Source organism: Mytilus trossulus, chromosome 1 (genome assembly GCF_036588685.1).
Source record: "Mytilus trossulus isolate FHL-02 chromosome 1, PNRI_Mtr1.1.1.hap1, whole genome shotgun sequence".
NCBI classification, from domain to species: Eukaryota; Metazoa; Mollusca; class Bivalvia; order Mytilida; family Mytilidae; genus Mytilus; species Mytilus trossulus.
Window position 1 is genome coordinate 39,418,297 of NC_086373.1, and position 22,817 is coordinate 39,441,113.

Sequence of the window (22,817 nt, forward strand, 5' to 3'; positions counted from 1 at the left end):
AGGTTCAAAGTTGCCCTTATGGCCAATTTTCATTATTAATCACACACTCGGTACATTTCGGCATATCCCTACGGCAAAGTTCCGAACCGGACCTAGCTCATTTTAAAGGTATTGACCCAGCTGGCTATTCCCCACTTAAATATTTTTCTGGGATCCGGGCCCGTCTAGCCACCACAGAGGTTCAAAGCCGCTCATTTACGTATTTTCATACCAAACACACATTCGGTACTTTTCGGCATATACCTACGGCAAAGTTTCGAACCGGACCTAGCTCATTTTAAAGGTATTGACACAGGCTATTCCCCACTTAAATATTTTTCTGGGATCCGGGCCCGTCTAGCCATCACAGAGGTTCAAAGTTGCCCTTATGGCCAATTTTCATTATTAATCACACACTCGGTACATTTCGGCATATCCCTACGGCAAAGTTCCGAACCGGACCTAGCTCATTTTAAAGGTATTGACACAGGCTATTCCCCACTTAAATATTTTTCTGGGATCCGGGCCCGTCTAGCCATCACAGAGGTTCAAAGTTGCCCTTATGGCCAATTTTCATTATTAATCACACACTCGGTACATTTCGGCATATCCCTACGGCAAAGTTCCGAACCGGACCTAGCTCATTTTAAAGGTATTGACCCAGGCTATTCCCCACTTAAAAATTTTTCTGGGATCCGGGCCCGTCTAGCCACCACAGAGGTTCAAAGTCGCTCATTTACGTATTTTCATACCAAACACACATTCGGTACTTTTCGGCATATACCTACGGCAAAGTTTCGAACCGGACCTAGCTCATTTTAAAGGTATTGACACAGGCTATTCCCCACTTAAATATTTTTCTGGGATCCGGGCCCGTCTATCCATCACAGAGGTTCAAAGTTGCCCTTATGGCCAATTTTCATTATTAATCACACACTCGGTACATTTCGGCATATCCCTACGGCAAAGTTCCGAACCGGACCTAGCTCATTTTAAAGGTATTGACCCAGGCTATTCCCCACTTAAAAAATTTTCTGGGATCCGGGCCCGTCTAGCCACCACAGAGGTTCAAAGTCGCTCATTTACGTATTTTCATACCAAACACACATTCGGTACTTTTCGGCATATACCTACGGCAAAGTTTCGAACCGGACCTAGCTCATTTTAAAGGTATTGACACAGGCTATTCCCCACTTAAATATTTTTCTGGGATCCGGGCCCGTCTATCCATCACAGAGGTTCAAAGTTGCCCTTATGGCCAATTTTCATTATTAATCACACACTCGGTACATTTCGGCATATCCCTACGGCAAAGTTCCGAACCGGACCTAGCTCATTTTAAAGGTATTGACCCAGGCTATTCCCCACTTAAATATTTTTCTGGGATCCGGGCCCGTCTAGCCACCACAGAGGTTCAAAGCCGCTCATTTACGTATTTTCATACCAAACACACATTCGGTACTTTTCGGCATATACCTACGGCAAAGTTTCGAACCGGACCTAGCTCATTTTAAAGGTATTGACACAGGCTATTCCCCACTTAAATATTTTTCTGGGATCCGGGCCCGTCTAGCCATCACAGAGGTTCAAAGTTGCCCTTATGGCCAATTTTCATTATTAATCACACACTCGGTACATTTCGGCATATCCCTACGGCAAAGTTCCGAACCGGACCTAGCTCATTTTAAAGGTATTGACACAGGCTATTCCCCACTTAAATATTTTTTTTGGGATCCGGGCCCGTCTAGCCATCACAGAGGTTCAAAGTTGCCCTTATGGCCAATTTTCATTATTAATCACACACTCGGTACATTTCGGCATATCCCTACGGCAAAGTTCCGAACCGGACCTAGCTCATTTTAAAGGTATTGACCCAGGCTATTTCCCACTTAAATATTTTTCTGGGATCCGGGCCCGTCTAGCCATCACAGAGGTTCAAAGTTGCCCTTATGGCCAATTTTCATTATTAATCACACACTCGGTACATTTCGGCATATCCCTACGGTAAAGTTCCGAAACCGGACCTAGCTCATTTTAAAGGTATTGACCCAGGCTATTCCCCACTTAAAAAATTTTCTGGGATCCGGGCCCGTCTAGCCACCACAGAGGTTCAAAGTCGCTCATTTACGTATTTTCATACCAAACACACATTCGGTACTTTTCGGCATATACCTACGGCAAAGTTTCGAACCAGACCTAGCTCATTTTAAAGGTATTGACACAGGCTATTCCCCACTTAAATATTTTTCTGGGATCCGGGCCCGTCTAGCCACCACAGAGGTTCAAAGCCGCTCATTTACGTATTTTCATACCAAACACACATTCGGTACTTTTCGGCATATACCTACGGCAAAGTTTCGAACCGGACCTAGCTCATTTTAAAGGTATTGACACAGGCTATTCCCCACTTAAATATTTTTCTGGGATCCGGGCCCGTCTAGCCATCACAGAGGTTCAAAGTTGCCCTTATGGCCAATTTTCATTATTAATCACACACTCGGTACATTTCGGCATATCCCTACGGCAAAGTTCCGAACCGGACCTAGCTCATTTTAAAGGTATTGACCCAGGCTATTCCCCACTTAAAAATTTTTCTGGGATCCGGGCCCGTCTAGCCACCACAGAGGTTCAAAGTCGCTCATTTACGTATTTTCATACCAAACACACATTCGGTACTTTTCGGCATATACCTACGGCAAAGTTTCGAACCGGACCTAGCTCATTTTAAAGGTATTGACACAGGCTATTCCCCACTTAAATATTTTTCTGGGATCCGGGCCCGTCTATCCATCACAGAGGTTCAAAGTTGCCCTTATGGCCAATTTTCATTATTAATCACACACTCGGTACATTTCGGCATATCCCTACGGCAAAGTTCCGAACCGGACCTAGCTCATGTTAAAGGTATTGACCCAGCTGGCTATTCCCCACTTAAATATTTTTCTGGGATCCGGGCCCGTCTAGCCACCACAGAGGTTCAAAGCCGCTCATTTACGTATTTTCATACCAAACACACATTCGGTACTTTTCGGCATATACCTACGGCAAAGTTTCGAACCGGACCTAGCTCATTTTAAAGGTATTGACACAGGCTATTCCCCACTTAAATATTTTTCTGGGATCCGGGCCCGTCTAGCCATCACAGAGGTTCAAAGTTGCCCTTATGGCCAATTTTCATTATTAATCACACACTCGGTACATTTCGGCATATCCCTACGGCAAAGTTCCGAACCGGACCTAGCTCATTTTAAAGGTATTGACACAGGCTATTCCCCACTTAAATATTTTTTTTGGGATCCGGGCCCGTCTAGCCATCACAGAGGTTCAAAGTTGCCCTTATGGCCAATTTTCATTATTAATCACACACTCGGTACATTTCGGCATATCCCTACGGCAAAGTTCCGAACCGGACCTAGCTCATTTTAAAGGTATTGACCCAGGCTATTTCCCACTTAAATATTTTTCTGGGATCCGGGCCCGTCTAGCCATCACAGAGGTTCAAAGTTGCCCTTATGGCCAATTTTCATTATTAATCACACACTCGGTACATTTCGGCATATCCCTACGGTAAAGTTCCGAAACCGGACCTAGCTCATTTTAAAGGTATTGACCCAGGCTATTCCCCACTTAAAAAATTTTCTGGGATCCGGGCCCGTCTAGCCACCACAGAGGTTCAAAGTCGCTCATTTACGTATTTTCATACCAAACACACATTCGGTACTTTTCGGCATATACCTACGGCAAAGTTTCGAACCGGACCTAGCTCATTTTAAAGGTATTGACACAGGCTATTCCCCACTTAAATATTTTTCTGGGATCCGGGCCCGTCTAGCCACCACAGAGCTTCAAAGCCGCTCATTTACGTATTTTCATACCAAACACACATTCGGTACTTTTCGGCATATACCTACGGCAAAGTTTCGAACCGGACCTAGCTCATTTTAAAGGTATTGACACAGGCTATTCCCCACTTAAATATTTTTCTGGGATCCGGGCCCGTCTATCCATCACAGAGGTTCAAAGTTGCCCTTATGGCCAATTTTCATTATTAATCACACACTCGGTACATTTCGGCATATCCCTACGGCAAAGTTCCGAACCGGACCTAGCTCATTTTAAAGGTATTGACCCAGGCTATTCCCCACTTAAAAATTTTTCTGGGATCCGGGCCCGTCTAGCCACCACAGAGGTTCAAAGTCGCTCATTTACGTATTTTCATACCAAACACACATTCGGTACTTTTCGGCATATACCTACGGCAAAGTTTCGAACCGGACCTAGCTCATTTTAAAGGTATTGACACAGGCTATTCCCCACTTAAATATTTTTCTGGGATCCGGGCCCGTCTATCCATCACAGAGGTTCAAAGTTGCCCTTATGGCCAATTTTCATTATTAATCACACACTCGGTACATTTCGGCATATCCCTACGGCAAAGTTCCGAACCGGACCTAGCTCATGTTAAAGGTATTGACCCAGCTGGCTATTCCCCACTTAAATATTTTTCTGGGATCCGGGCCCGTCTAGCCACCACAGAGGTTCAAAGCCGCTCATTTACGTATTTTCATACCAAACACACATTCGGTACTTTTCGGCATATACCTACGGCAAAGTTTCGAACCGGACCTAGCTCATTTTAAAGGTATTGACACAGGCTATTCCCCACTTAAATATTTTTCTGGGATCCGGGCCCGTCTAGCCATCACAGAGGTTCAAAGTTGCCCTTATGGCCAATTTTCATTATTAATCACACACTCGGTACATTTCGGCATATCCCTACGGCAAAGTTCCGAACCGGACCTAGCTCATTTTAAAGGTATTGACACAGGCTATTCCCCACTTAAATATTTTTCTGGGATCCGGGCCCGTCTAGCCATCACAGAGGTTCAAAGTTGCCCTTATGGCCAATTTTTCATTATTAATCACACACTCGGTACATTTCGGCATATCCCTACGGCAAAGTTCCGAACCGGACCTAGCTCATTTTAAAGGTATTGACCCAGGCTATTCCCCACTTAAAAAAATTTCTGGGATCCGGGCCCGTCTAGCCACCACAGAGGTTCAAAGTCGCTCATTTACGTATTTTCATACCAAACACACATTCGGTACTTTTCGGCATATACCTACGGCAAAGTTTCGAACCGGACCTAGCTCATTTTAAAGGTATTGACACAGGCTATTCCCCACTTAAATATTTTTCTGGGATCCGGGCCCGTCTATCCATCACAGAGGTTCAAAGTTGCCCTTATGGCCAATTTTCATTATTAATCACACACTCGGTACATTTCGGCATATCCCTACGGCAAAGTTCCGAACCGGACCTAGCTCATTTTAAAGGTATTGACCCAGGCTATTCCCCACTTAAAAAATTTTCTGGGATCCGGGCCCGTCTAGCCACCACAGAGGTTCAAAGTCGCTCATTTACGTATTTTCATACCAAACACACATTCGGTACTTTTCGGCATATACCTACGGCAAAGTTTCGAACCGGACCTAGCTCATTTTAAAGGTATTGACACAGGCTATTCCCCACTTAAATATTTTTCTGGGATCCGGGCCCGTCTATCCATCACAGAGGTTCAAAGTTGCCCTTATGGCCAATTTTCATTATTAATCACACACTCGGTACATTTCGGCATATCCCTACGGCAAAGTTCCGAACCGGACCTAGCTCATTTTAAAGGTATTGACCCAGGCTATTCCCCACTTAAATATTTTTCTGGGATCCGGGCCCGTCTAGCCACCACAGAGGTTCAAAGCCGCTCATTTACGTATTTTCATACCAAACACACATTCGGTACTTTTCGGCATATACCTACGGCAAAGTTTCGAACCGGACCTAGCTCATTTTAAAGGTATTGACACAGGCTATTCCCCACTTAAATATTTTTCTGGGATCCGGGCCCGTCTAGCCATCACAGAGGTTCAAAGTTGCCCTTATGGCCAATTTTCATTATTAATCACACACTCGGTACATTTCGGCATATCCCTACGGCAAAGTTCCGAACCGGACCTAGCTCATTTTAAAGGTATTGACCCAGGCTATTTCCCACTTAAATATTTTTCTGGGATCCGGGCCCGTCTAGCCATCACAGAGGTTCAAAGTTGCCCTTATGGCCAATTTTCATTATTAATCACACACTCGGTACATTTCGGCATATCCCTACGGTAAAGTTCCGAACCGGACCTAGCTCATTTTAAAGGTATTGACCCAGGCTATTCCCCACTTAAAAAATTTTCTGGGATCCGGGCCCGTCTAGCCACCACAGAGGTTCAAAGTCGCTCATTTACGTATTTTCATACCAAACACACATTCGGTACTTTTCGGCATATACCTACGGCAAAGTTTCGAACCGGACCTAGCTCATTTTAAAGGTATTGACACAGGCTATTTCCCACTTAAATATTTTTCTGGGATCCGGGCCCGTCTATCCATCACAGAGGTTCAAAGTTGCCCTTATGGCCAATTTTCATTATTAATCACACACTCGGTACATTTCGGCATATCCCTACGGCAAAGTTCCGAACCGGACCTAGCTCATTTTAAAGGTATTGACCCAGGCTATTCCCCACTTAAAAATTTTTCTGGGATCCGGGCCCGTCTAGCCACCACAGAGGTTCAAAGTCGCTCATTTACGTATTTTCATACCAAACACACATTCGGTACTTTTCGGCATATACCTACGGCAAAGTTTCGAACCGGACCTAGCTCATTTTAAAGGTATTGACACAGGCTATTCCCCACTTAAATATTTTTCTGGGATCCGGGCCCGTCTATCCATCACAGAGGTTCAAAGTTGCCCTTATGGCCAATTTTCATTATTAATCACACACTCGGTACATTTCGGCATATCCCTACGGCAAAGTTCCGAACCGGACCTAGCTCATTTTAAAGGTATTGACCCAGGCTATTCCCCACTTAAATATTTTTCTGGGATCCGGGCCCGTCTAGCCACCACAGAGGTTCAAAGCCGCTCATTTACGTATTTTCATACCAAACACACATTCGGTACTTTTCGGCATATACCTACGGCAAAGTTTCGAACCGGACCTAGCTCATTTTAAAGGTATTGACACAGGCTATTCCCCACTTAAATATTTTTCTGGGATCCGGGCCCGTCTAGCCATCACAGAGGTTCAAAGTTGCCCTTATGGCCAATTTTCATTATTAATCACACACTCGGTACATTTCGGCATATCCCTACGGCAAAGTTCCGAACCGGACCTAGCTCATTTTAAAGGTATTGACACAGGCTATTCCCCACTTAAATATTTTTTCTGGGATTCGGGCCCGTCTAGCCATCACAGAGGTTCAAAGTTGCCCTTATGGCCAATTTTCATTATTAATCACACACTCGGTACATTTCGGCATATCCCTACGGCAAAGTTCCGAACCGGACCTAGCTCATTTTAAAGGTATTGACCCAGGCTATTTCCCACTTAAATATTTTTCTGGGATCCGGGCCCGTCTAGCCATCACAGAGGTTCAAAGTTGCCCTTATGGCCAATTTTCATTATTAATCACACACTCGGTACATTTCGGCATATCCCTACGGCAAAGTTCCGAACCGGACCTAGCTCATTTTAAAGGTATTGACCCAGGCTATTCCCCACTTAAAAAATTTTCTGGGATCCGGGCCCGTCTAGCCACCACAGAGGTTCAAAGTCGCTCATTTACGTATTTTCATACCAAACACACATTCGGTACTTTTCGGCATATCCCTACGGCAAAGTTTCGAACCGGACCTAGCTCATTTTAAAGGTATTGACACAGGCTATTCCCCACTTAAATATTTTTCTGGGATCCGGGCCCGTCTATCCATCACAGAGGTTCAAAGTTGCCCTTATGGCCAATTTTCATTATTAATCACACACTCGGTACATTTCGGCATATCCCTACGGCAAAGTTCCGAACCGGACCTAGCTCATTTTAAAGGTATTGACCCAGGCTATTCCCCACTTAAAATTTTTTCTGGGATCCGGGCCCGTCTAGCCACCACAGAGGTTCAAAGTCGCTCATTTACGTATTTTCATACCAAACACACATTCGGTACTTTTCGGCATATACCTACGGCAAAGTTTCGAACCGGACCTAGCTCATTTTAAAGGTATTGACACAGGCTATTCCCCACTTAAATATTTTTCTGGGATCCGGGCCCGTCTATCCATCACAGAGGTTCAAAGTTGCCCTTATGGCCAATTTTCATTATTAATCACACACTCGGTACATTTCGGCATATCCCTACGGCAAAGTTCCGAACCGGACCTAGCTCATTTTAAAGGTATTGACCCAGGCTATTCCCCACTTAAATATTTTTCTGGGATCCGGGCCCGTCTAGCCATCACAGAGGTTCAAAGTTGCCCTTATGGCCAATTTTCATTATTAATCACACACTCGGTACATTTCGGCATATCCCTACGGCAAAGTTCCGAACCGGACCTAGCTCATTTTAAAGGTATTGACACAGGCTATTCCCCACTTAAATATTTTTTCTGGGATCCGGGCCCGTCTAGCCATCACAGAGGTTCAAAGTTGCCCTTATGGCCAATTTTCATTATTAATCACACACTCGGTACATTTCGGCATATCCCTACGGCAAAGTTCCGAACCGGACCTAGCTCATTTTAAAGGTATTGACCCAGGCTATTTCCCACTTAAATATTTTTCTGGGATCCGGGCCCGTCTAGCCATCACAGAGGTTCAAAGTTGCCCTTATGGCCAATTTTCATTATTAATCACACACTCGGTACATTTCGGCATATCCCTACGGCAAAGTTCCGAACCGGACCTAGCTCATTTTAAAGGTATTGACCCAGGCTATTCCCCACTTAAAAAATTTTCTGGGATCCGGGCCCGTCTAGCCACCACAGAGGTTCAAAGTCGCTCATTTACGTATTTTCATACCAAACACACATTCGGTACTTTTCGGCATATACCTACGGCAAAGTTTCGAACCGGACCTAGCTCATTTTAAAGGTATTGACACAGGCTATTCCCCACTTAAATATTTTTCTGGGATCCGGCCCGTCTATCCATCACAGAGGTTCAAAGTTGCCCTTATGGCCAATTTTCATTATTAATCACACACTCGGTACATTTCGGCATATCCCTACGGCAAAGTTCCGAACCGGACCTAGCTCATTTTAAAGGTATTGACCCAGGCTATTCCCCACTTAAAAATTTTTCTGGGATCCGGGCCCGTCTAGCCACCACAGAGGTTCAAAGTCGCTCATTTACGTATTTTCATACCAAACACACATTCGGTACTTTTCGGCATATACCTACGGCAAAGTTTCGAACCGGACCTAGCTCATTTTAAAGGTATTGACACAGGCTATTCCCCACTTAAATATTTTTCTGGGATCCGGGCCCGTCTATCCATCACAGAGGTTCAAAGTTGCCCTTATGGCCAATTTTCATTATTAATCACACACTCGGTACATTTCGGCATATCCCTACGGCAAAGTTCCGAACCGGACCTAGCTCATTTTAAAGGTATTGACCCAGCTGGCTATTCCCCACTTAAATATTTTTCTGGGATCCGGGCCCGTCTAGCCACCACAGAGGTTCAAAGCCGCTCATTTACGTATTTTCATACCAAACACACATTCGGTACTTTTCGGCATATACCTACGGCAAAGTTTCGAACCGGACCTAGCTCATTTTAAAGGTATTGACACAGGCTATTCCCCACTTAAATATTTTTCTGGGATCCGGGCCCGTCTAGCCATCACAGAGGTTCAAAGTTGCCCTTATGGCCAATTTTCATTATTAATCACACACTCGGTACATTTCGGCATATCCCTACGGCAAAGTTCCGAACCGGACCTAGCTCATTTTAAAGGTATTGACACAGGCTATTCCCCACTTAAATATTTTTTCTGGGATCCGGGCCCGTCTAGCCATCACAGAGGTTCAAAGTTGCCCTTATGGCCAATTTTTTATTATTAATCACACACTCGGTACATTTCGGCATATCCCTACGGCAAAGTTCCGAACCGGACCTAGCTCATTTTAAAGGTATTGACCCAGGCTATTCCCCACTTAAAAAAATTTCTGGGATCCGGGCCCGTCTAGCCACCACAGAGGTTCAAAGTCGCTCATTTACGTATTTTCATACCAAACACACATTCGGTACTTTTCGGCATATACCTACGGCAAAGTTTCGAACCGGACCTAGCTCATTTTAAAGGTATTGACACAGGCTATTCCCCACTTAAATATTTTTCTGGGATCCGGGCCCGTCTATCCATCACAGAGGTTCAAAGTTGCCCTTATGGCCAATTTTCATTATTAATCACACACTCGGTACATTTCGGCATATCCCTACGGCAAAGTTCCGAACCGGACCTAGCTCATTTTAAAGGTATTGACCCAGGCTATTCCCCACTTAAAAAATTTTCTGGGATCCGGGCCCGTCTAGCCACCACAGAGGTTCAAAGTCGCTCATTTACGTATTTTCATACCAAACACACATTCGGTACTTTTCGGCATATACCTACGGCAAAGTTTCGAACCGGACCTAGCTCATTTTAAAGGTATTGACACAGGCTATTCCCCACTTAAATATTTTTCTGGGATCCGGGCCCGTCTATCCATCACAGAGGTTCAAAGTTGCCCTTATGGCCAATTTTCATTATTAATCACACACTCGGTACATTTCGGCATATCCCTACGGCAAAGTTCCGAACCGGACCTAGCTCATTTTAAAGGTATTGACCCAGGCTATTCCCCACTTAAATATTTTTCTGGGATCCGGGCCCGTCTAGCCACCACAGAGGTTCAAAGTCGCCCGGGTTTAACCTTATTTAAGCAGTCCTTGGTAGGTTTTCACTATACATTTCTGTTTTTGTATTTTTGGCTTTCCATACCTACTTATTATTTTTATTTTATAATGTTTCTGAAGTGATGGTTTTTGTTTTTGTTTGTTATATAATATATTAAATTACATCTTTGGTGTCGATTTGTTGATAAAAATCATTGTGAAATAAAGACAAATATGCAACTTATATAATGGTTTATATTCGAGGACAACGAAAATTTACGACAGCTCGAAGGGGTCATAAAACTATTCCCGGCGTAGCCTTCCTTCATGCTTTTTAATGATTTACAACTAAATTTGAATATTTTACCGACTGCTAGCAGCCGGAATGATATTGAATATCAATTTTCGAATAACAAATAACGAACAGACCGCTAGCTTCACATACATATTTTAAACGGAATGAAATGCCTTTAGAACCAGTACAAGCCGTGAAATTGTCGATTTCCGGTGTTAGATTGCATTAAACTAATATTTAGCGATTTTTGGAACGTTTGAGTCTTATTCAGTTTTTTGGTTTTTAGACATATCACGAAAATTGGCTGGAAAAAAGTGGCTGCTATCTTGATTGGCCGATAAAAGTGGCTGCCAGCTTGAGTCTAGTGTACAGCAGTCAATATTGTGTTATCATCCTTAAAATATCACTATAAAAACAACAAATGTAACGAAGAAGCACAAAAAGGCATACATGAAATTAAACATACTCATACACATACCCGCGTCTGGCGTTTATACTAAATTTAGTCCTGGTATCTATGATGAGTTTATATACTCCGTCACCTGAATCTTTTAACATATTTAAGTTCATTTTTTTAAGAGAAAGATATGTCAGACGAACGATTTCTGCTCAGCCAGTAATCATGCTTAATTCATAAAATGGTAACGGCGAACGTGTCAATGAGACAACTATCCAACCAAAGAGCAGAAAATAGCCCAATACTTGTTTTCATATCTTTTGATAGATCATACATAAATATATATATTTGCAAAACGCCTTTTATAATATGTAGAATAATTAATAATATTTCCCCTTTTTTATTTAGGAATTTTACATTGCAAACGGATTTAATGCCAAGCTGCCAGATATACGATTTGTAAGTTGCAAAGCATCAAAACAGATACAGAAGGAACAACAATCAGAGCATCATTGTGAACAGACAGAAGAACAACGTAATAATAATAGTAAGTACGTTATTGATTTCACATATACGTAGTTCATGTTATCATTTTTAATCATTTTTATATCGGTCGTTTTTTTAAAATAGGAAGAAACCATCAATTTTGTAACAATTAAACAACAAGTAACACCAAAGACATCTTCACCGTGCTTTCCTAGCATACATATGTCATGCTTGTTATCATTGGTCTTAATTTTAACTCTATACAAAATTTCTTTAGCCAGTGTTCATCTGTTTCAAGTGTTTTACATATCCAGAGGAAATCTCAAACACATTCAATATAACCTGTTTACCCAAAAACAAAATTGTCCGAGGAGCTACATGCTTACAATAAAATATAAAGAAAGATGGGTAATGGTTGTCAATGAAACAACTCTCGACAAGAGCCCAAATGAACCAAAAATTAACAACTACTAGTATAGGTCACATTAAGACATTAAACAATGTAAATAAAATTGAGTATGGAAATAGGGAAATGTGTCAAAGAGACAACATGCCGACCATAGAATAGACAACAGCAGACGGTCCCCAACATGTCTTCAATGCAGCGAGAAATTCCCGCACCCGGAGGCGTCCTTCAGCTTGCCCCTAAACAAATATATATACTAGTTCAGTGATAATAAACGTCATACTAAACTCCAAATTATACTCCAAAAAGTATGTTTGTGATATGATTTGTCTTTTTAATGGAAATTTTTTTTTATATATTTTTCCAGACGTCAGTTACCAAGACAACCAGTTCAAGTTTTTAAGCAACACTTACGTGAACACAAAAGATTTGTCAGAGAAACTGAACGAGTGCTTTGTCGAAATAACCAAAGGTAAGTAATTATAACATATAAAGCTTTTAAAAATAATCGAAAACAAATGACGTCAACCAGGAAAAAAACATATGGATGAGAGATATCTTTAGCAGATATGCCAATATCACCAATATAAATACTCCGCCACGTTGTATATACAGTATCACACACCAGCAAGGTTTCCCCTGGGTCAATTATTTTTTTCGCCACCTCTTTCGCAAAAACAATATATTTTTCGCCACTTTATTATTTTTTTCGCCGAGTAACACAAATATATTTTTCTTTTAAAAATTTCCTTCCGCCCCTAAATAAGAAAAGGTTTTTACAACAAAACGAAGCATCTTATCACTTTGAATTGATCCCTCGTGTATGGTGTAGTCATTACATTGAAGGGTTACTCTCATGCCAACCTTGTGAATAGATTTCTTCATAACGACAGTTTTCTTTTCTAGACCATCGTAAATAAGTAAAACTATATGCTTGAAACACGTGTGTCACTGAAACGACTTTAAATTACCCACTCAAATCAATGATCTATATGAAAGTTAAATGACAAAGTTTTTAATCAGAGACCTTTCTTCCTTTTGAACATTTTTCGTCATAACAACAATTTTTTTCTGGACTATCATTAAAAGAAGGAGAGGAAGCGTAAAAATTTTGCTTCAAACACGTGCGTCGCAAAGTTGTTAATAAATCCCTTTTGTGACATTTGACAGAAGCCATTTAACCATATCATTTTGTCATATCATACAATCAGCACCTTTTCTAATTAGTCCTTTGATGTCGATAGCTATAATGCAATCAGCTGATTATTGACTCTCTGTCAAAATCTTAACGAGTTCAAAGTGAATTCCGAGTATTGTCTGATTGGTAAAGTCAGAGAAACCCGAAAAAAAGTAAATAAACAAGATGGTTGAAAATAAATCGTTATATATATTTCTTTCGATCGCCAATGACGAATTTTAATCGCCACAATTATTATGTTTTCGCAAATTGCGAAAATGGCGATCGCCAGCGGAAACCCTGCACACCAGCTATTTTTTGTTCAGTAAATACAAGCTTGGAATTTATCGAATTAATAACCAATCTGTTTATATGGCAACGAATTTTTTATATGTCGCAATGGAAAATGTGCTAAATGTGATAAAGAAATGTTAAACTCGGCCTTTGTAACTTTCAGGGATGATCGTCAAGTTGAAGATTGCCACACACGAATCCAAAGTTGCCTTTGGTTGGTATAAGTCAAATCCATGGAATCAGAAGAGATGGGGATTCTTTTGCAAATCCACTACAACATAAAGAGGACATACATATTGATGAGATGATGATTTGTCCATTTTTTTTTATGGATGGATTTTAGCTACGCGTGCTTTGATTATGGTTCATTGTTATTATTTTCATATGCAATCATATATATATACTTGTGTGTTTCTATATGATTGGGAGAATGAGGGCATACACGCCTGTCTTATACTTGGGAGTCTCCGTGTATAGGGAAAACAGGAGCAAATTAATGGAGGGTAAGAGAAAGTTGTGTCTTTGGTGGGGGAGAGAGAGAGAGAGAGAGAGGTCTTCAGTGTTAATGAATGAAAGATTATGTATGTTTATAGAAGCTATAGATTAAATAGTTATTTTTAAAAACGGATCTTATTTTTATCATTATTTTCGAATTATATAGAAAGGTGGCCGATATTTCATACCACATGTGCATGTGTTTATTCTGCAAAGAAGGAAACCAACAATGGTGTGCGTACATCTATTATAATCCATTGCAATTTGGTGTATTTATGATTTATTGATTTAAATGGCATATGTATAGGTTCTGCCGAAGACAGCGCGAGATAAAGGGCGGAAAATTCAGACTGCTGCTGGAAAAAGAGGGTATCTTGGATATAGGGACAGGCATGTATCGTTTTGTACCTAGCGCCACGCACATACAAATAATTGTCCAATTAACGAAAGGGGTTCAGCGTATACATGTAAACTGAACGCACATTATATACACGCTACAAGAGCGTTTAAAACACTACAGATAAGTTTGAGACACGTTAAGGGCACATTGCATACAAAAATACTCGTCGCCTTAAAACTTTCATTCAGGAGAAAAAGTCCGATACGGGTGAAACTTCATCAAACCTACAGAAGATATTACACCCTCTTCAACCATGCAGCATGGAACTAAACATGGAAGTATAGGAACTACTCCCATTAGTTTGATATGTACAAGATCTACAAAAAACATCCCGCCTGCCTCAAAGGTGCATAGGATCGCCCATGGTCCAGCACTAATGATACAAGTATCAACCAGAGTTACAATGACGTGGTAGTAAGTATTTAAAGGCCACCGAGCGGCCTCCAACAATGAAAAAAAAAACTATTTAGTCGGCTATTAAATGCCCCGACCATTAAGATTTAAAAACAAAAATCAAACAAAACTTAACAACCTTATTGATAACAAAATAATTTACGAAAAAAACTTGACCGACATTAACTATGAACAACAACCATTGTACTACATGTTTCTGGCTTTAGAATGGGCATTGACACATAAACAATGTGGTGGCCATAAACTCAACCCTCCCAAATGAACCAAACCTAGGACAACACATGATCATCGCAAGAAAAAACTGTAAAATATCAGTGGCAATTCGCGTCCCTAAAAATATGGGTACGGTGCACAATAATCACTTTCCTTAACTTAACACAATAGACACACTGAAATAAAAGTACTCGCACTTACCGAAAGCTATTTTAAAGCTAGTGATAATGTAGACGAACCAGTGGACGTAGACGGACTGGTAAACATGTAAACAGACGGGTGAATGTGAAAGACTTGTTGACATACATTCACATATAGACAGACCTGCAGTCGGGAATGTAGAAAGACTAGGGGAAACGCTTAGGTACGCTTCACGCACAACCAATACACGCTTTAAGCTCGTTGTGCACACGATACAGATATGATTGACAGGTTGAATGCATCAAATTTACTAGCGTATTGGTAGCGTGCATGATTTTTTTTACCATGGCCGACATACGTCGGAGCTATACGTTTATGTGTGAAGCCGGTTTTTAATTCTCATACAAAACAAAAATAATATAAAACAATACATCTTTATTAAACGATTATCTAATATATAATGCCAAACAAGCATTTGGGTTTACGATTGCATTTCTTTTTTTTAAAGAAAGCAACTTTTATAGTTTGTTAATAAACCCATCATAGATACCAGCGGCTTAAAATTGTGACGTTCTTTCCATCCGCCTGGTTCCAACGTCCAACAAGAAGACGTCCAGATTATGACGTTACCTCTTTTCGTCGCCCGGGCTATCTTTCCATCGCTACGTTAAGACGTCCAGTAAGATATTTCTGAGTAGCAGTGTTTTCAAAAGATTTCGAAGAAAAGGAAAATGGATTGTGTTTATATTCCAGATATTTACCACATTACTTCAGTTTCAAATAGAACGTAAGTTTTTTTACTAGAATTGTGTCCTTTGATTGATACTGTTCTTTCTACTGTATATATATTCTATATTCATGATCTGCTTTATACAGTTTTTCAAGTTCAGAATGGGGGGGGGGGTGATGTGGAGGTGTACGTAAAAAAATTGTTATTTCATGAATTGAGTTATTTGACTGAAAACTAATTGATCTTAACATATATCTTCTTATATATATATATAACATCTTGTGTCTGTCGATTTAAACGAGTTCACAATGTTTGCTCACGATATGCAGCGAAATTTGACAAAACGGTCAGGAATTTTTGGTCCTCAATGCTCTACAACTTCGTACTTTATGTAGCCTTTTGTACATTTTATTTTATTCGAGCGTCACTGATGAGTCTTTTGTAGACGAAACGCGCGTCTGGCGTAAATATAAAAAAAAATCCTGGTATATATGATGAGAATATCTCGAATAAGATATAAACCAAAACCATGTCAAAGTTGATGTCAAACTTAATTCGGCTACTTTCTTCCTCTACATAATTCGGCTACTTTCTTCCTCTACAGAATCGATGTATTTGCTACTATCAGCGAATTTCTTGAGGTGAACTTCCATTCGGGAACAGATTTCCCAAGACAACAATTACATGGCATCATGCATGAAATGGTGAATTACAAAAAGAATACGGGTAAGATTTTGCATATAAATGCAATTTTAAGACTTCATAAAAAAAATGTGTTATCTCTTAGTGGAAACTGAGACTAATTAATTATGTCCGTTGTGTATTTTTTGACTCTCAAAACATTATTGTTCTTTGAAAACTAAAATTTCGGATGAAGGTATTTTTATTACAAATATTTAAAGGAATACAAAACTTAATGATGAACTAAAATTGCATAGCTAGGTATGACCAGACAGATTTTGAGGTGAAGCGAACAGATATAACCATTGACACTTATTATTTGAAATTTGGGTTTCCTCCTCTTTAACTGTTATTGTGATTGTAAGTGTATTGTATTTTTTAAGTTTATATCTATTTATTGATTAAGTTGCATTTTTTTTTCTCCAGATTTTCCGGAAATTAACAAATTGCTTTATCTCCTAACTGAGATGGTTTTAGGTGTTGTCGAATCCCACCAATCAAGCAGTTTTGATTGTAAGAAGTCCTTTGCTGAAACAATTCAAAGCAAACTCCTTAAACTGGTTCCATCATCTGACAGGATGCAGCCAATCCCAACGTAAGTTGTTTGATTTAGAAAGTGTTCTTGTATTTACTCTCAAGAGTTTTCGTTACTAAAAGCCTAATTTTTAAAAACATACTTTCTAAATGTAAACGATATGTCGGGCTAATTAAAATGAAACCGACTTATATTATAGTTTAACTGGAACCTATATTTTATAATTATGAATATTTTTTTATAACTATGTATATTAAACTTATATTCTTTAACTGAATACGAAAGCAATTATGTCCTTCCTCCAAAGATCCTCTCTGATACATTTATCGAAGTTAATATTTCGAATATGCAAACGTTTTGAGTATTGCATTAAATATTTCAGATTTGATCATGTAAAAACTGAGGAATATTATACAGATGTCGATGAAATGTATAAACTGATGAGAACACACAAACATATATACAAAGACATGCAAAGACAACAAGAGGTAATTTCAAACAGCCGAAATTTTGGTAAACTGCTATATCTGCAAGTGGTCAGTTTAATTACTATTATTTTCAAGAGCTTTAATTTGCTATCGATTCAGAAATAGATGATATTATTATATACATGTGACTGTTATGGTGTTTTCTCCATGTCGAAGGCCAACTTTCAGCAACTTCTTTTCTGAGAACTACATTTTATTAATTAGATATAGGAAGATGTGGTGTGAGTGCCAATGAGACAACTCTCCATCCAAATAACAATTTAAAAAGTAAACCATTATATATTAAAGTACGGCCTTCAACACGGAGCCTTGGCTCACACCGAACAACAAGCTATAAAGGGCCCCAAAATAACTAGTGTAAAACCATTCAAACGGGAAAACCAACGGTCTAATCTATATAAACAAAATAATAATGACCATTTTAGAATCATTGGTATACTTATAACCATTTTGCATTGTTTTTCACACAAAATGTCTAGCAGTGTGCATATGGCATAAAATAAGAATATCTTATATTCCCAGATATGTTGGAGTGCTAACAGTAAGGTGAAGACATACGAATTATGCTTGAAGACAGCAAAGATGTCACGAAACTACATGGCAGATAAACTATCTAAAACAAAACTGAAAAGACGAGATGAAAGCATTCAGATTTTGCAGAAAATACTTAACGATAAAATGGAGAAAGCAGCAGAAACAGCCAACACATACCAAACCTTAATTACAAAGGAGAAAGCAACAAGAAATGCCTTGAGATTGGTAAGTATAACAGAAAAAAAATACATTTTTAATATTCAAACTTTCTTCTTATTTCAATTACAAATCAGAAAAAAATATGTAGTTATTTAATTTCATTGAAATTGTGAAAGGAGAAAGGTATATTGTTGTATGCAAACCGATGAAAAGGTTAATAGCATGAACACGGCATTTGCATAATGCACCAATCAACCGTTTTATCGGTGCTCGTACACTAATTCTGGTTTTTATCGGTTCTCGTACACCAATTAAACATTTCTGATTTGCACTTTCCGTCACTCAACTGTTTCAAATATCACAAATAAAAGAAAAAAACAATTTTAAAAATTAAAAAGTACGCAATTAATCCGACGTACACGTTGCAGAATTCCTCTTAAATATGTGTAGTATAATTGATTTATATTTTAGCTTTAAAAGTTAGTATTTTAGTATTGAATTGATTTTTTGAATTCTATTTTTTTATAGATTGAAAGAAACCTTGTGGACGATATCAAATTCAACTTGATCGATCGTATTCAGAGCGGACTAGTATCTATGAAGTACATCTTAGCCTCACAGACTAATAAGTAAGTTACAAATATTAAATTGTGGAGGGTTAAAGCAAATGATAGAACTCACTTCTCTTACAACATCGTTACTACCTAAAATTAACACTTTTAGACTGTGTCCTCTCTGTTGATTTTGGAAAGCTTTAATGATGGTTTTCTTACATTGACATTAACTTTCATAATATCTTAGTTTGAAATTATTTATTGCATCAACAACCAAGTTTACTCATTTTCATTCTTCGTTTGTAGACTTTATGAATTACTTCCAATCATTGACGATTTTGACTGCCGACTAGCTGCAGAGTCAATTATAGAGAAGCTTAGTTCCAAATACCAATATAACCCACCACAGGTAAGCAGGATTTTTCTTATGAACATTACCTTTTTAACTTATAAAAGAGGATTTTTGTCAGAAAACACGGTCAAACATCCAAACATACTATCCACATTGATCTGTGTCCACACTTGTTAACTTAAAATATTTATAGTTCAATCGCTAAATCTAACAACTTGCCATTTGTATTTCTTTCACAACAGCTTTTTTTGCTGAGTAGACATATATGTGCTGACATGAATTGTCATTGATGGTTATATTTATAAATTTACTGTTTTAATACTACAAGTTTTTGAATTTTTAGAAATACTAAGGCTTTTCTACCTCAGGCATAGATTACCTTAGCTGTATTTGGCAAAACTTTTAGGAATTTTGGTCCTCTATTCTCTTCAACTTCATACTTTATTTGGCCTTTTTAACTCTTTTGGATTCGAACGTCACTGATGAGTGTTTTGTAGACGAAAAAGTAAAAACACAAAAATACTGAACTCCGAGGAAAATTCAAAAAGGAAAGTCCAAAATCAAAAGGCAAAATCAAAAGTCCAAACACATCAAACGAATGGATAACAACTGTCATATTCCTGACTTGGTACAGGCATTTTCTAATGTAGAAAATGGTGGATTGAACCTGGCTAAACCTCTCACTTGTATGACAGTCGCATCAAATTCCATTACATTGTCAACGATTCATGAGCAAAACAAACATATTCTTGTGTACAATTTGGAAATTAGTATGGCGTTCATTATCACTGAACTAGTATATATTTGTTTAGGGGCCAGCTGAAGGACGCCTCCAGGTGCGGGAATTTCTCGCTACATTGAAGACCTGTTGGTGACCTTCTGCTGTTGTGTTTTTTTATTTTGGTCGGGTTGTTGTCTCTTTGACACATTCCCCATTTCCATTCTCAATTTTATACTCGAAGAGTAAAAATGTCAAAAATAGGGGTACAGCAGTCAATATTGTGTCATCATCTTTAAAATATCACTATAAAAACAACAAATGTAACGAAGAAGCACAAAAATGCATACATCAAATTAAACATACACATACGCGCGTCTGGCGTTTAAACTAAATTTAGTCCTGGTATCTATGATGAGTTGATATACTCCGTCACCTGAATCTTTTAACATATTTAAGTTTGTTTTTTTTAAGAGAAAGATGTGTCAGAGGAACGATTTCTGTCACGGATATTGCCCAGCCAGTGATCATTCTTAATTTTTCAAATGGTAACGGCGAACGTGTCAATGAGACAACTATCCGACCAAAGAGCAGAAAATAGCCCAAGACTTGTTTTCATATCTTTTGATACATAAATATATATATTTGCAAAACGCCTTTTATAATGTGTAGAATAATTAATAATATTTCCCCTTTTTATTTAGGAATTTCACATTGCAAACGGATTTAATGCCAAGCTACCAGACATACGATTTGTAAGTTGCAAAGCATCAAAACAGTTACAGAAGGAACAACAATCAGAGCATCATTGTGAACAGATAGAAGAACAACGTAATAATAACAGTAAGCCCTTTATCGATTTCACATATACGTAGTTTATGTTACCATTTTGAATCATTTTTATATCGGTCGTTTTTTAAAATAGGAAGAAACCATCGATTTTGTAACAATTAAACAACAAGTAACACCAAAGACATCTTCACCGTGTTTTCCTAGCATAAATATGTCCAGCTTGTTATCATTGGTCTTAATTTTAACTCTATACAAAATTTCTTAAGCCAGTGTTCATCTGTTTCAAGTGTTTTACATATCCAGAGGAAATCTCGAACACATTCAATATAACCTGTAAACCCAAAAGTAAAATTGTCCGAGGAGCTACATGCTTACAATAAAATATAAAGAAAGATGGGTAATGGTTGTCAATTAAACAACTCTCGATAAGAGCCCAAATGAACCAAAAATTAACAACTACTAGTATAAGTCACATTAAGACATTAAACAATGTAAATGAAATTGAGTATGGAAATAGGGAATTTGTCAAAGAAACAACATGCCGACCATAGAATAGACAACAGCAGAAGGTCACAAACAGGTCTTCAATGCAGCGAGAAATTCTCGCACCCGGAGGCGTCCTTCAGCTTGCCCCTAAACAAATATATATACTAGGTCAGTGATAATAAACGCCATACTTAACTCCAAATTATACTCCAAAAAGTATGTTTGTGATATGATTTGTCTTTTTAATGGATTTTTTTTTAAATATTTTCCAGACGTCAGTTACCAAGACAACCAGTTCAAGTTTTTAAGCAACACTTACGTGAACACAAAAGATTTGTCAGAGAAACTGAACGAGTGCTTTGTCGAAATAACCAAAGGTAAGTAATTATAACATTATATAAAGCTTTCAAATATAATCGAAAACAAATGACGTCAACCAGGAAAAAAACATATGGATGAGAGATATTTTTAGCAGATATGCCAATATCACCAATATAAATACTCCGCCACGTTGTATATACAGTATCACACACCAGCTATTTTTTTTCAGTAAATACAAGCTTGGAATTTATCGAATTAATAACCAATCTGTTTACATGGTAACGATTTTTTTTATATGTCGCAATGGAAAATGTGCTAAATGTGATAAAGAAAATGTTAAACTCGGCCTTTGTAACTTTCAGGGATGATCGTCAAGTTGAAGATTGCCACAAACGAATCCAAAGTTGCCTTTGGTTGGTATAAGTCAAATCCATGGAATCAGAAGAGATGGGGATTCTTTTGTAAATCCACTACAACATAAAGAGGACATAAATATTGATGAGATGAGGATTTGTCCAAATTTTATTTATGGATGGATTTTAGCTACGTGTGCTTTGATTATGGTTCATTGTTATTATTTTTCATATTTTATCATATATATATACTTGTGTGTTTCTATATGATTGGGAGAATGAGGGCATATACATGCCTGTCTTATACTTGGGAGTCTCCGTGTATATAGGGAAAATAGGCGTATATTAATGTAGGTTGAGAGAAAGTTGTGTCTTTGGTGGGTGGGAAAAAGAGAGTGAGAGAGAGAGAGAGAAAGGTCTTCAGTATTAATGAATGAAAGATTATGCATGTTTATAGAAGCTATAGATTAAATAGTTAATTTTGAAAACGGATCTTATTTTTATCATTATTTTCGAATTATATAGAAAGGTGGCCGACATTTCATACCACAGGTGTATGTGTTTATTCTGCAAAGAAGGAAACCAACAATGGTGTGCGTACATCTATTATTATCCCTTGCAATTTCTTCTTCTTTAGTTACAGAATACCAT

At 38.7% G+C, this 22,817-nt stretch overlaps 2 protein-coding genes across 2 annotated transcripts in view; both read left to right on the top strand.

Annotated features, from left to right (window-relative positions):
- The window catches only part of LOC134707775 (uncharacterized), a 38,746-nt gene extending 24,446 nt beyond the window's left edge, over window positions 1-14,300 (top strand). The window contains exons 8-10 of the mRNA XM_063567819.1: window positions 11,846-11,984; window positions 12,697-12,801; window positions 13,964-14,300. Of these exons, the coding sequence (XP_063423889.1) occupies window positions 11,846-11,984; window positions 12,697-12,801; window positions 13,964-14,082 (363 nt within the window). The 3' untranslated portion in view covers window positions 14,083-14,300. The remainder of the gene's footprint in view (window positions 1-11,845; window positions 11,985-12,696; window positions 12,802-13,963) is intronic.
- A 1,799-nt stretch (window positions 14,301-16,099) lies between these two features.
- On the top strand, window positions 16,100-22,569 carry LOC134707784 (uncharacterized). The gene is made up of 10 exons (XM_063567831.1): window positions 16,100-16,250; window positions 16,798-16,919; window positions 17,301-17,469; window positions 17,792-17,897; window positions 18,420-18,656; window positions 19,119-19,219; window positions 19,451-19,553; window positions 20,919-21,057; window positions 21,765-21,869; window positions 22,176-22,569. The coding sequence occupies exons 1-10, from the start codon at window positions 16,195-16,197 to the stop codon at window positions 22,292-22,294; spliced, it is 1,257 nt and encodes a 418-aa protein (XP_063423901.1). The 5' UTR covers window positions 16,100-16,194; the 3' UTR covers window positions 22,295-22,569.
- The last annotated feature ends 248 nt before the right edge of the window (window positions 22,570-22,817 follow it).

Excerpts from the sequence above, each read along its gene's own strand:
- LOC134707784 (XM_063567831.1), top strand. The coding sequence starts at position 16,195 with ATGGATTGTGTTTATATTCCAGATATTTACCACATTACTTCAGTTTCA. Across the intron at positions 17,470-17,791 it reads AGGATGCAGCCAATCCCAAC|ATTTGATCATGTAAAAACTG; the intron begins GTAAGTTGTTTG and ends TAAATATTTCAG. Across the intron at positions 19,554-20,918 it reads ACCAATATAACCCACCACAG|GAATTTCACATTGCAAACGG; the intron begins GTAAGCAGGATT and ends CTTTTTATTTAG.